General features: G+C 41.2%; 1 protein-coding gene across 1 annotated transcript; it reads left to right on the top strand.

Annotated features, from left to right (window-relative positions):
* The first annotated feature begins 10,012 nt into the window (after positions 1 to 10,012).
* On the top strand, positions 10,013 to 13,800 carry LOC113519858 (protein SERAC1). The gene has a single exon (XM_026905076.3). The coding sequence runs from the start codon at positions 10,221 to 10,223 to the stop codon at positions 12,480 to 12,482; it is 2,262 nt and encodes a 753-aa protein (XP_026760877.2). The 5' UTR covers positions 10,013 to 10,220; the 3' UTR covers positions 12,483 to 13,800.
* Positions 13,801 to 14,319: the final 519 nt, after the last annotated feature.

Below are 14,319 nucleotides of genomic sequence, written 5' to 3'. Positions count from 1 at the left end.
TTCCAACAGACTGTAGCGTTAAATTTCTGGGGTAATTTTTCATCAAAATTTAAAATGGGATCTATACGTTGATTGTTTAGTAGATCGTGCTTTAAGAGCCACTAATATAATAAGATCTGTAATTGGTCGTAACTGGGGAGCTGATCCTAAAATTATCCTTTTACTTTACAAATCTCTTGTTAGAAGTAATTTTGATTACGCTTTCTTTTGTTATGCCTCAGAACATAAATTAGTAGAAAAACTCGAAAAAATTCAAAATATGAATTTAAGACTTATTTTAGGTGCTATGTATACTTCTCCAATTATCTCAATGCAAGTAGAATGTAATTTGCCTCCTATCCTTCTTCGTTTCGAATACCTAAAACTCAAATTTCTCTTCAAAGTTTTTTCAGTTTCCAATAACCCACTCATACTCAAATTATTAAATTGCCCCATTTCTATGTTTTTGAATAAAACTATTGTCAATGATTTGAATTTACGAGATGAATATAACATCTATAGTAGTAAGATACTTCCTTGTTATAATGGCCTTTATGAGAGTAAGTTCTGTAAGATCAAAATTGTTATACGTAAAGACATAAAAGAAAAGCACGATATGTATGAGACTTTATCAGAATTTATTGACTACAGGCAGATATATACAGATGGTTCCAAAAATGCACTTAGCACTTCAGTGGCTTTTTACGATTTGTCAAATAGATTTGGTCACGGTTATAAAATTTCAACTTTGGCTAGTATTTACACAGCAGAAGCAAAAGCTATATTTTTAGCATTAGAATACATAGAAAAACAGGTACTATATTCGAAATGGATTATAATTACAGATAGTATGAGTGTTCTTATGGCATTAAAAAATAACACATTCATTTCATCATCAAACTACTTAATTCAAGAAATTCGTAATAAATATTATCATCTCTGTAATATATATGGAAAAGATATTATCTTCATCTGGACCACTTCACATATTGGAGTGTTTGGGAATGAACAAGTAGACACTTTGGCTAAAATTATTAATTCAAGTGCTGCTCGTGTTCAAGATTTACCCCTTTGTTACTCAGATTGTAGTATTGGAAAACATAAAATCGTTACAACTAAATGGGAGGAGCATTGGACTCAAATATTACAGACTAAAGGCAAATGGTACCGCAAAATTAATTGGCGTATTGGAAAACCGTGGTTCTGCAAAGGAAAGGATACAAACAGAAAATTTTACACCAATATTTGTAGATTACGAATCGGCCACGGACATTTCAACGAACACCTGCACCGAATGGGCATGATCGCTTCCCCATCATGCACATGGTGTAACTCAAATACAGCCCAATCTCTACATCACCTTTTTTTTGATTGCTCTGAATTTGTCATTCAAAGACACATTATGTTTGACGAACTTAGGATTATCTTCAAAAAACCCGAAAATATCCCGCACTCAATCCCGCTTCTCTTAAGATTTCCTTCTTGTTTCAAAGCTATTTTCACTTATATTACTACAACATTCAAGGAGCTATAAGAATACTTTTATTGAATTGCAAGACAATGATTTTTTATAATTATTTATTTTTAATTTGATAAATCCACTGGTTTAAGAAAACTCAAGAAAAGATATTTATGAAAATGTACTTACCGGATTTGACAAATGAAATATTGAAGATTATGACAATAATTGAAGCGACATTAGAAAAATAAAATTCCAGACAATTTATCTTTTTGAAGACTAGGCAGCATGGTCTCCGACCTTAGCCTGTTCCAAACGGAACAAACGTACTAAAAAAAAAAAAATTAAAAATTTAGCAAATTATTAAAATAATGTTGCAGCGAAACTCGAATAAGAACAAGCGGGTTTTTTAAATTTTTTTTATTAATTTATTAAAACTATCTCTATCAATTCTTATTATTGAATAAAATATTATATTTTCACTAAATTCAGCGACAGTAATATAATTAGCATTCATGGGGAAGCGCAGTTGTAGAAAAAGGAAAAGAAAAGATGACGATTCAGGTGATGTAGACCATGAACCTTGTAATGACAAGGATATATATTCGGAAGATACTTCTACTGACTCAGAATCTGAAATTGATAAGGCCGATAAGTATAAACCTTACTACGTCACAGATTATATTAGAAGATATCCCGAGGAATCCCCTGGGACAGAATTTGTTGTCTTTGTAGAATCCTCAGATAGTCAGAAAACCATTGGATCCAGAGACTTGCTCTCACTCTCCTCCTGTTTAAAACGATTTAATAAAGGGGTAACTTATCTTAGATCTATAAATAAATTCAAAATCGGAGTATACTTTCAAAAGCCAGACTTAGCCAATGCTTTTTTAAATAATAAAACTTTTTTAAATGACTACCATTTTAAGGCCAGTATTCCTGCTTCTTCAACAGAAGTTACAGGCGTTATTAGAAATGTACCTACAAATATATCTAATAAAAAATATATATACTATGATATCGAGTTCTAAGAAAATTATTGCTATTAAAAGAATTTTAAGAAAAAATACCTTGACTCATGGATATGTGTTACAGCCAACTCTAACCGTGACAATTACTTTTGCTGCATCTGTATTACCTGAATATCTGGATATTGGAGGTTGGCGCCACAATGTCACTCCATATATACCACCAGTTAAACAATGCTACCGGTGCTTGAGGTATGGACATTTAGCTAAATTCTGTAAGAATTCTGAGCGTTGCAGCATCTGCAAAGGTGAGCATAATTATAAAACTTGTACAACTGGAATGGAAAACGCTATTTGTGTACACTGCAATGGAAATCACACAAGTGTATCACCGCAATGCCCTGTTAAACAAAAGAAAATTGCTGAAAATAGATCTAAATTCAGACCTGCTTCTTTTGGAGATATACTTAGCACTGAAATATTTCCTAAACTGGGTAACAAACCTAAAAAAAATGTAGACCTAATTTCAATTCTAAATTCTGATAACAAGAGTTTATCACTTTTAATAGAAAGCATAATCAAACTTATTTCACTACATAACACAAAGAACACATCTATTAACACTAAAAGTGTTTTGAATGTGTTATATGATACTTTTGGTAATAGACCTATTTCACAAAATTCAATCGAGACCAATTAACTATCATACAGTGGAACGCTCAGAGCCTACTGAGCAATCGACATATTTTTACACAATTTTTAAATGAACATCATATTCACGTTGCTCTCATCTCAGAAACTTGGCTAAAACCACATTACAAATTAAAAATTAAAGATTATTGTATAGAACGAAATGATTGTGGTAATAACCACAATGGAGTAGTGAACGGTGTGGACTGCCGTTCGGTGAGCGTGGACTGTAGGGGCGTTGGTTCAGGCTGGAGTGAAACACAGCGATTACTATTCTGAAGCCTCCGGTACCGTCTGAAGAGAGTATTTTTCTTCTTGTCCTATTTCTTCTCGAGTGTAGTGCGTCGCTGCCCGGAAGCGAATGCCGCTCGACGAGAGGCGGCCTATCTTTATACCCGCCCGCTCGCATGATAACGTTTCCAACTCGCGTTAGCGAATCTGCGCGAGCGGGACGGGGCGAGAAAGAACGAGACGCGTGTCTCTTCAGATCGGTACTCTATAGCGTTTATTTATTGCAATTTACAATTTCTTAATTCTATTTATTGTTACAATTTCTATTTCTATTCGTAGGTAATAATGACAACACACAAAGAAATACTTTATTTAACTTACACTATCTTAAATCTATGTAAAATCTATATAAAATAACAGAATACAGAAACGATTAACTAGGGACTTAACAACTATAAATTACGATTACATATATACAAATAATGTCGCGAACATAATCTCCCGCCGCAGCTCTCGTAGCTGGAGTTAACTCGTGTTCGCGTCGCTCGATGTCGATGTGGGCAGTATGATCAGCTTCTTAGTGGGTCGCCGTAGGATGCCCTTGTTCGTCCGCACGTCGACTGCTCGGATCTCGCCGTCTGGTCCAGGGTAGGTCGTCACCACCACGCCTCGCGGCCACGTGTTGCGAGGCAAGGTCCCATCAGCTATCAGGACCAGGTCGTCCATTTTGATGGCTCCGTGTGTAGCTCGGGGCTCCCGCCGGTGTTGCAACTCGGGTAGGTACTCTTTCACCCACCGGTTCCAGAAGCAGTCAGCTAGCCTCTGGCTGGCACGCCACTCCTTGTGTCCCGCCGCGTCGCTCTCTGTGAAGCTGCCTGGCAGTGGGACGCGCGATGGACCGCCCAATATGAAGTGATTGGGGGTTAGGGCGCTGTCGTCGTCTGCCGATGTTGACACGTGGGTTAGCGGTCGACTATTGAGGGTGTGCTCGACCTCGACCAGCAGAGTGTGGAGGACTTCTTCCTTGGGCGCCCGCTCGTTCAACGTAGCGGCTAGTGCGGTCTTCACGCTACGCACCAGCCGTTCCCACGCACCTCCCATGAAGGGTGCGCTCGGGGGAATGTAGCGCCACCGGATGAAATGAACTGATGACTCTTCTTGGATGGCTTCCTCGGCTGCTTTCTTCAGTTCGACGTCAGCACCTTTGAGGTTGGTGCCTTGGTCGGACCATAATTCCGTGGGACACCCTCTGCGGCTTATGAAGCGCCGCAGGGCCATTATGGCGGAGTCCGTGCTGAGGCTGCCGGCGATTTCTAGGTGGACTGCGCGCGTCGTTAGGCAGGTGAAGAGCACTCCGTATCGTTTCTGGTGAGTGCGGCCCACTGTCACGGTCATAGGCCCGAAGTAGTCTAGGCCGGTGAACGTGAACGGTCGTTGATGATGCGCCAACCTGCTATGTGGATGGTTGCCCGTTGATGGCTGCGCCGGTCTTGCTCTTCGTAGGCGGCACAGCTGACACCTCTTCAGTTCACTGCGGACGGCGTGTCGTAGGCGCAACACCCACAAGTGTTGTCGCACCTCGTTCGTGGTGATCTCGAAGCCGCCGTGGTGAAGTTTCCGATGCACCCATGCGATGTATAGGCGCACCCAGGCGTGGTTTCCGTCGACGATGGGGGTTCTCGTTGCTCGGCTGACAGATCGGCGGCGGCTGCTATTCTCGATCGAAGTCGCAGAATGTCGTCGTTGTCTATGACGACTGACAGCTGTATGAGTCGACTGGATGACGGCAGCTGTTTCCCTTGTTTCAATACTGCGATTTCGTCGCCGAACGCCTCTTGTTGTATCGCGCGAATCCATAGCCGTCGCGCGCGATCTAGGTAGTGTGTGTCTATGGGGATGAAACACACAGATGGACTATTGCTGTTCTTGATTTTCATCTTCGTCTTCTCTCTATCGACTTTCTTCGTGCGGGTCCAAGTGGGGTCGGCGCTCTCTTTCTTCTTGTTTCTCTTTCGGATGGCGGTGCAGCGTTGATTGGTCGGTCGCAGGAGGTCGATGAACTGCAACACCCGTGCTGAACTGCGAACAAGTTTCAACCAATTAGAAAAACGTGACGGATCGGGTAATGCTATAGACAACTGCGTCGCGTTCTGTAGCTTGTGTACGCGTTCTTCTCCCGTTTTCGCTTGACTATCGTCGCTTGAACTATCTTCACGCGGCCACTGTTCTTCGTTTTTGTCGAATTTCCTTTCGACCAGTTGGAGACGTCGCATTGCCGATTCATAGTTGTCCGGCGGCACAGGGTCGTCCTTCTTCCACAGTAACCCCGTCTCGTATCCTCCCGCCGGTAACGGACGAGTTTTTTCTTCTAAAATGCGTAGGGCGCGACGTTCCTCTTCATTGTAAGACCTCTTCGGTGCGATCCCCAGCGATTCGAGCGCGAAATGTTGCTTCATCATTTCTTCCATCGATTGTTCCTCTTCATGTGTCGTCACTATGTGGCTGATTCTGTGCACCTGCTGTCTTGTCCTGCCGCGACTCGTACCGTGCAGTACCCATCCCAGGTCGGTGAGTGATGCGACCGGCTGCGTGTCGGATCCTCTTCTGACTTCGTGGGCCAGCAGTAGGTGCCAGTTGTCTTGCCCCAGCAGTACCGTCGGTTTGCCCTCTTCGTAGACCAATTCCCTCTCTATGTCCCGCAGATGTGGACAGCCCTTGATGACGCTGCGTGGTACCGACTGCGGTGATAACTGCAGTCTGTCCATCGTCCGTGCCCCCACTGTGTATTCTTGTGAATTCCGCCCGCGGATCTTGAAGTGAACACGCGTCGATTGAGCTGCGTTGATCCGTGCCCCGGCCACACCTTCCATGTAGAATGGTGCGGGGGGACCCGTAGCACCGATTCGCTCCGCCACCGTCGTCTCGATGATGGTGCAAGTCGACCCGTCGTCCAGTAGCGCGTAGGTGTCGCACGTTCCCGTGGGACCGGTGACTCGTATCGGCAGGATCTTCAGGAACGCGATCTTGTCGTTTTCCCTTGCCGATGCGGTGACTGCGGCGGACTTGTCCTCGACGACGTGTGTTGTTACTTCATTCTCCGGCTGTTGTCGCGTGGTGTGCAGCAGAGGGTGATGAGTCTGCGTGCACTCATCTACTCCACATCTCTTGCTCTTGCAGGCGTGGCGAAATCTTCTCACTTTGAGGCAACGGAAACACAGCCTATGAGTCTTCGCTAGCTCCCATCTCGCCGATGTGTCCGCTTCCTTCATCGTCTTGCAGTCCGATGGAGCGTGTCCCTCTCGTCGACACATCGGGCACGGTGGTGTAGCGGGTTTCTCCTGCGTCGTGTATGTCTTCGCCGTCTTCCTAGGAGCGGACTCCCGCCGGTCTTCGGACGGTATCTCCTCGGCGGGGGCGAAGTTTCCACATCGTGCGGCGGTCCTTTGCAGGAACTGAGAGAGTGTTATGAGGTCCGGTTGTCCCTCCGGTTGGTCGTTGGCGAAATCGTAGTACTTGAAGCGTAGTACCGACGGCATCTTCTCTGTGACGTTTCTCACTATTTCTTCGTTGTAGAGGTAGTGACTCTTGTTCAGCGCTCGTATCGTGGCGACGACGTTCTGCACCTTGCTTGCGAAGAGGCAGACGTCTCTTGCGTTGTCCGAGAGTCGTGGTAGCGCGCGGAGTTTGTTCAGTTCGGCTGTGACGAGTGCTCCAGGGCGGCCGAACCTCGCGGCTAACATCTTCATTACTTCTTCTGCGGTCGTAGACCCGACGAATAGGGAGCGTGCCGCGTCCTTTGCGGCCCCCTTCAAGCTTCTGCGCAGTCTTGCTAGGTTCTCTTGTTCTGTGAGTTGACTTGCGCTCTCTTCATAGGCCATCTTCCATGGTAACCACTCGCTCGACGATCCATTGAAGACTGGCAACTCGGTGACTCTTGACGCTGTGGAGGGCAGTATGTTGCGAGCGGCCATCTGCATGGCGATCGCAAACTCATTACAATCGATGCCCACCTTCAGCACCGGTTCTTCTTTCTTCATCGACTGCATCGCTGCTGCTATCGTAGGAATGGCGGCATGTGGGTCAACGTGGCGTGCGTGGTCCCGGTGAAGTGCGTCGCTGCTCGGCTGTGGCGGCGGCGCTCTCGAATCCTCTTCAACGGGTCTCGATGGGACGAACCCCTGACGCTTGCCGGTGACTTCTTCTATCTCTGGTACATGCGGCTCCATTGTGAGTGCCAGCGTGCTTCGACGAACCCAATCCGACGTTCGTTCTCTTCTGACGGTAGCGTCGTCGTCTTCTACTTCCTCGTCGTCCTCTGATTCGGCTTCCAGGGCGGCGACACGTGCAGCAGCCAATTCCACCTCCTTTCGAAGTAGCTCCTCCCGTGCCTTGGCCAGAGCCTTCTTCTTCTGCGAGGCCGTGGTGCGAACCGTGCGTGCCGTGCCGTGCTTCGGTTCCTTCTTCCTTGCTGTCTCCTCTGTCGTTCCTGTGGCTTCGGTAGTCTCCGTGGCTCCTGTGGTCGTCGTATCGCCGGACGTGTTCGTAGTCGATGTGGTGGCGGCGGTAGACGACGTGGCAGCGACAGATGACATTCTGACAGCCGCAGACGACGTGGTGGCAGCAACGGACGGCGTGGCAGCGACGGACAGCGTTCCGGCGGCCGTAGTCGACGTGGTGGCGGCGGACGTTGTGGCTTCGGTGACGGCGATTTTTTGCTGCGACGACTTCATGTTTCTCGTAGTCGGCATTTCAGCGATCCGGCTTCAGAATGGTCTTCCTCCAGCGATCCGGCTTCTTGATGTACCAACGGTGTTCCTCCAGCAATCCGGCTCGAAGGACCACGATGTACGGTGTGGACTGCCGTTCGGTGAGCGTGGACTGTAGGGGCGTTGGTTCAGGCTGGAGTGAAACACAGCGATTACTATTCTGAAGCCTCCGGTACCGTCTGAAGAGAGTATTTTTCTTCTTGTCCTATTTCTTCTCGAGTGTAGTGCGTCGCTGCCCGGAAGCGAATGCCGCTCGACTTTTTTTTTTTTTTTTTTTTTTTTTTTTTCTAACTGTAAGTGTTGTTGGCCGCAGATGGCCTTTACAACTTCACCGAACGCGTGTGTGCAGGGGCGAGTGCGGATGGCACTCCAAGCCCGCGAGAGGGGAGCGACAGAGGTGTCGACTCTTTCTAATGGACTGCGGCGTGCGCCCGAGGGCGCCTAAGTGGCTCGAACCTCGGCTCGGGCCGCCGCACTTCGACCCCCGTCGAGGGACGGTGGGTCGGTGGAGCGATCGGGGGAACGAGGAGACGCCGCGGACGGCGCACTTTCGGGCGTATATCGAATATTCCGCGAGCGCGAACCGGGTGTTATGAGTCTTCGCCCCCGCCGGCGGGGGCGAAGACTCATAACATATCCTTCTTCGTTTCGAATACCTAAAACTCAAATTTCTCTTCAAAGTTTTTTCAGTTTCCAATAACCCACTCATACTCAAATTATTAAATTGCCCCATTTCTATGTTTTTGAATAAAACTATTGTCAATGATTTGAATTTACGAGATGAATATAACATCTATAGTAGTAAGATACTTCCTTGTTATAATGGCCTTTATGAGAGTAAGTTCTGTAAAATCAAAATTGTTATACGTAAAGACATAAAAGAAAAGCACGATATGTATGAGACTTTATCAGAATTTATTGACTACAGGCAGATATATACAGATGGTTCCAAAAATGCACTTAGCACTTCAGTGGCTTTTTACGATTTGTCAAATAGATTTGGTCACGGTTATAAAATTTCAACTTTGGCTAGTATTTACACAGCAGAAGCAAAAGCTATATTTTTAGCATTAGAATACATAGAAAAACAGGTACTATATTCGAAATGGATTATAATTACAGATAGTATGAGTGTTCTTATGGCATTAAAAAATAACACATTCATTTCATCATCAAACTACTTAATTCAAGAAATTCGTAATAAATATTATCATCTCTGTAATATATATGGAAAAGATATTATCTTCATCTGGACCCCTTCACATATTGGAGTGTTTGGGAATGAACAAGTAGACACTTTGGCTAAAATTATTAATTCAAGTGCTGCTCGTGTTCAAGATTTACCCCTTTGTTACTCAGATTGTAGTATTGGAATACATAAAATCGTTACAACTAAATGGGAGGAGCATTGGACTCAAATATTACAGACTAAAGGCAAATGGTACCGCAAAATTAATTGGCGTATTGGAAAACCGTGGTTCTGCAAAGGAAAGGACACAAACAGAAAATTTTACACCAATATTTGTAGATTACGAATCGGCCACGGACATTTCAACGAACACCTGCACCGAATGGGCATGATCGCTTCCCCATCATGCACATGGTGTAACTCAAATACAGCCCAAACTCTACATCACCTTTTTTTTGATTGCTCTGAATTTGTCATTCAAAGACACATTATGTTTGACGAACTTAGGATTATCTTCAAAAAACCCGAAAATATCCCGCACTCAATCCCGCTTCTCTTAAGATTTCCTTCTTGTTTCAAAGCTATTTTCACTTATATTACTACAACATTCAAGGAGCTATAAGAATACTTTTATTGAATTGCAAGACAATGATTTTTTATAATTATTTATTTTTAATTTGATAAATCCACTGGTTTAAGAAAACTCAAGAAAAGATATTTATGAAAATGTACTTACCGGATTTGACAAATGAAATATTGAAGATTATGACAATAATTGAAGCGACATTAGAAAAATAAAATTCCAGACAAATTATCTTTTTGAAGACTAGGCAGCATGGTCTCCGACCTTAGCCTGTTCCAAACGGAACAAACGTACTAAAAAAAAAAAAATTAAAAATTTAGCAAATTATTAAAATAATGTTGCAGCTATATAAACAATGAGCCTCCGCGATAGATTAAAACCCATTTTAAAAGTATTAAAAACTGCATCATTATGGGGCAGCGGTGGATTTTTCGTTGCTTATCATATTCGTCAAACCTGCAAGTCAATAGATAGTATTGTAAATACAAGGGTGCTTGAAAGCGAAAAGAAACAAACCGCCGAATATATTTACATTGACGATCCAACCTATACACTTACTTTAAAAATGGAACAGGATCGACAATCCAGACAGTCGGTGGGCTTAGCGCGTATATGGAAAAGTTTGAAGCATTCTTTAGCATGGAAATTACTGTGGTTGTGTAGACATGGTAACAAGGAGCAGAGAAACATAGCTCTAGAGCAACTTGCCGCATTTAAGAACAACAAAAGTTGGGATTGTTTAAAACTAGCTCAGGCCTTAGACAAAAATACTGCTGTATTGCTTGCACGAACGCGTGGTGCTGATCTTCGTTATTTTTTACCGCCGCCGATTCATGTACGACGAGCCGCTTTAACCACAGAATTACTGTCATTCAAATTAAAGGATATTATTGTAGCCGCGCAAAGTGTCAATCCACACAGCTGCATACAACATTTTCTTTCTAAATATTTTACTAATGTGCAAGAACAAGCTATGGAGGCTGACAGTATACCTATAAAGCCGGATAGAATAACTGAAAGAGATTTGTGTTTATTGTGCCTTGATGCACTCCACCATCACATTAGTTTGTTTCATACAAAAGAATATAATGATGATATTTCTGCAAAAACTGTAATAAATTTAGGTCTATTGCCAAAATTAGCCGAGCTTATGTTGAGATATCGTAATGATGTGGAACTAGATATGGCTATATTGAGAATATTTACTGTTTTAAGTGTCCACTCAGGTTTACTTACAGATTTTTTTCAAAATGGATTGATTGGAGAATTATCTCGATTATTGAGATCAAAAGACGTCCGTCTATCGAGTTCCGCTGCAGTTTGTTTAGCTAATTTATCAGGTGAATACTGTTACCGGCCAGGATTGTATCTTTTACATCCAATATATAGAACAACTACTCCACCTTCCTGTGATACTCTATTGGTGCATGGCCTTAGAGGTGGAGTATTTGTGACATGGCGGCAAAGGGACAGAAAGTGTGCTGAGCCTATTGGAATAATAGATGTAACTATATCTGACATAGATTGTGATCCATGTGAAGAAAAAGGTACTGATAAAAATAAGTACTTAGATCCAGATTTGCAACAAGTGATGGAAGATCTTATAGAATTAGAAGATGAAGCTTTATTGTCTGAAGTGGAGGTTGTACTTCATGATCTCCCTATAGAGGCTAAAAGAGAAAAAGCTGGCTCTTATGATTATGCAGCTAATAAAAAGAGGTTAGCATTAATACAAGAGGAACAAGACCGTTGCAATTATACATTTTGTTGGCCAAAAGATTGGCTCCCGAAGGATTGTGACAATTTGAGGATAATGGGTGTAAATTATTGGAGTACTTTATCTGAGTGGCTTGAGAGATGCCCACTTCAAACAGCAGATATAGCGGTGCGAGCTGCTGATTTAGCTCCTGCCTTAATTGATGCTGGTGTGGGGAGTAAGAATACTCCAGTGGTTTGGTTAACTCATTCTATGGGTGGTTTAATTGCAAAACAAGTCCTTATAGAATCAGCACAAAGTAAAGATCCTGAATCTCAAAATTTGTCCATCAATACTAAAGCTATATTCTTTTATAGCACACCACACAAAGGCAGTTCTTTAGCCACAATGCCACGAGCTGCTGCTGCTGTTCTATGGCCTTCTAGTGATGTGAGACAGTTGCAAGTTAACTCACCAGTTTTACTTGACTTGCATAATACATTCATTAAATTTGCTGACATGTTTGGCTGGGAAACCATAAGTTTTGCTGAGACTATGCCTACTTTAGTGACTGCATTCAAAGTTCCTATACGTTTTGTAGAGTCTGTTTCAGCAGATTTGGGTCGGGGTGCGTTTTATCAACTGCCATTGGATCATTTATCAATATGTAAACCGGCTACTCGGCAGTCAGTTTTGTACACCACATTATTAGAAGTGATACAGAAAGTGACTGCTAATGATGTTGAAATGGTATCATATTCAAATCCATTTGTGCAATATTTAGTTGAACTCCTATGGAGGTTGCTAAGAAGCAAAGCAAAGCGAATGCTGGATACCTTTGATGATACACAGAGCAATGAGGGTCTGCGTTGGTTTGAACAAATTCTCTTAGAATCGTTCACTGACGACTTTACTGATTGATTTATCAAAATTATATAATAAACATATTTATTTTTTCTCAATAAGGTTAAAATATGGCCACATTAGGTAATTTATTAAAATACACTCAGTATTATTTTCATTGAAATGATTTATTTTTATTTTAGTAGGATGAGAAGAATTTTTTTGGTTTTGTTGTTTTATCTACCTACCTACCACCATACTTGGGGTAAATACTAAGTATGGTACAGAGTGGACTGTGAATTATGCAGTTACATAGTAATTAATTTATTAGAGATTAGGTATATGATATTTTAATAGGTCAGAGTGAATCTTCTTTCTGTAATATGATGAATCTTTATAAACTTTTTATATTTAACAAAATGGTGCTAATACTTATCTTTCTTTATACTATTTTTTATTTTATTTTTCAATCTATATTTCTGTTTAATAATATATTAATGTTGAAAACAATTATCTAAAGTATGTAGTAATGTTGCTGCTAATTCTAAATGAATAATTTTGACATTTTTTTTTTGTAATTATGTATAACTTGTGTTTATTTTTTTGTTTCTATTTTGTTTGTATAGTTTATCATTTAAATGTAAGTTAATATAGCAAGAACTGTATTGATTTTGCTATAATTTTGCTGTATATGTCTTGAGTAGACATTACTAGATATATTGACTTGATAATTATGTATATATGTTAAAGACATTACAAATATTTATATACTTAATAATTATAATGGAGATTAATAATAGGAGGAAATATAATAATAATGATAATTATTATTATAAAAATTGTTCTTTTTCTATATTAGTTATCGTAAAAGCGACATCTGTGTAATAAATATCTCATTATTGAGCTGTGTTAGATCTATATCTGTTGGCTACAACACTGACTATTAGTTTAGTAGGTAATGAATAGATGACGCTAATTTCTGAAACATATTTACCTTACATATTTAGAAAGAGGGAATTATATATTTTTCTAGATACCTAGGTGGGCAGCTGTCTAGTATCTAGACATCTGCCAAAAGTAGCCTAGACTCTAGACTATTTTTGTAAAATATCGTACTCAGAAATGAACACCAAACGATCTATTGTTTTTCGTTAATAAAACTAGATGGCGCTACCTATATTAATTTGTGAAAAAAATATAATAATGTACATCAATAGCTTTTTTCATACCTATACCATATAGAATGGATTATGTATTAATACAAACTAAACAGACATATACAACGTTGTATTGAAAAATGCAAATTACTGCTATATTATATAATGTGAAACTTACAAAAATCATTTGATACTTGTTATAATTTTATGACCATTAACAATAAAGTATGTTGAATATTTTTGTCATTGTATTATTTAATTAAATAAGTTTAAAGCTTATTTTAAGCGGAAAATGCATGAATTTTCTGATTCCCGAAATTTTCTCGTGACTAACTTGTCATTTTATTAATTGATGAAAATGGAATGGTAATCCTTGCTGTAATGATTTACGCCGGAGGTATATCAATGATGAGGGAGAGGATAAGTTGAATCAATTGGTCTATTTTGAGCATTGTGGCATTTGAGTATTGTGGCAAATTTGTCTAGCAATAAACCACGACGATTTCCAGAAGAAGCATATGGAGATTGACCTGACAGAGCATTTATATTGTAACAAAGCATTACTATCTCTTCTTGATTTAGATACCTACTACCTCTGTAGCGTCAAATAATTGAAATTTTTAGTAATATAATTATCTAATTAGGTACTGAATAGGTATGTTTATTCAGAACTTACCTACAATTTACCTAACAATAACAATGAAAGGGAATATAATGACTGTAAGTACTTTCAGTAGGGCATAATTATGATTGTTTTA

The sequence above is a fragment of the Galleria mellonella genome, unplaced genomic scaffold (genome assembly GCF_026898425.1).
Source record: "Galleria mellonella isolate WM207_F2 unplaced genomic scaffold, CSIRO_AGI_GalMel_v1 utg33, whole genome shotgun sequence".
NCBI lineage: Eukaryota > Metazoa > Arthropoda > Insecta > Lepidoptera > Pyralidae > Galleria > Galleria mellonella.
Note: the sequence above shows the minus strand (reverse complement) of the source record. Positions and strands in the feature narration are given on the sequence as shown.

Coding starts and splice junctions, on each gene's coding strand:
- LOC113519858 (XM_026905076.3), top strand. CDS start 10,221: ATGAGCCTCCGCGATAGATTAAAACCCATTTTAAAAGTATTAAAAACT.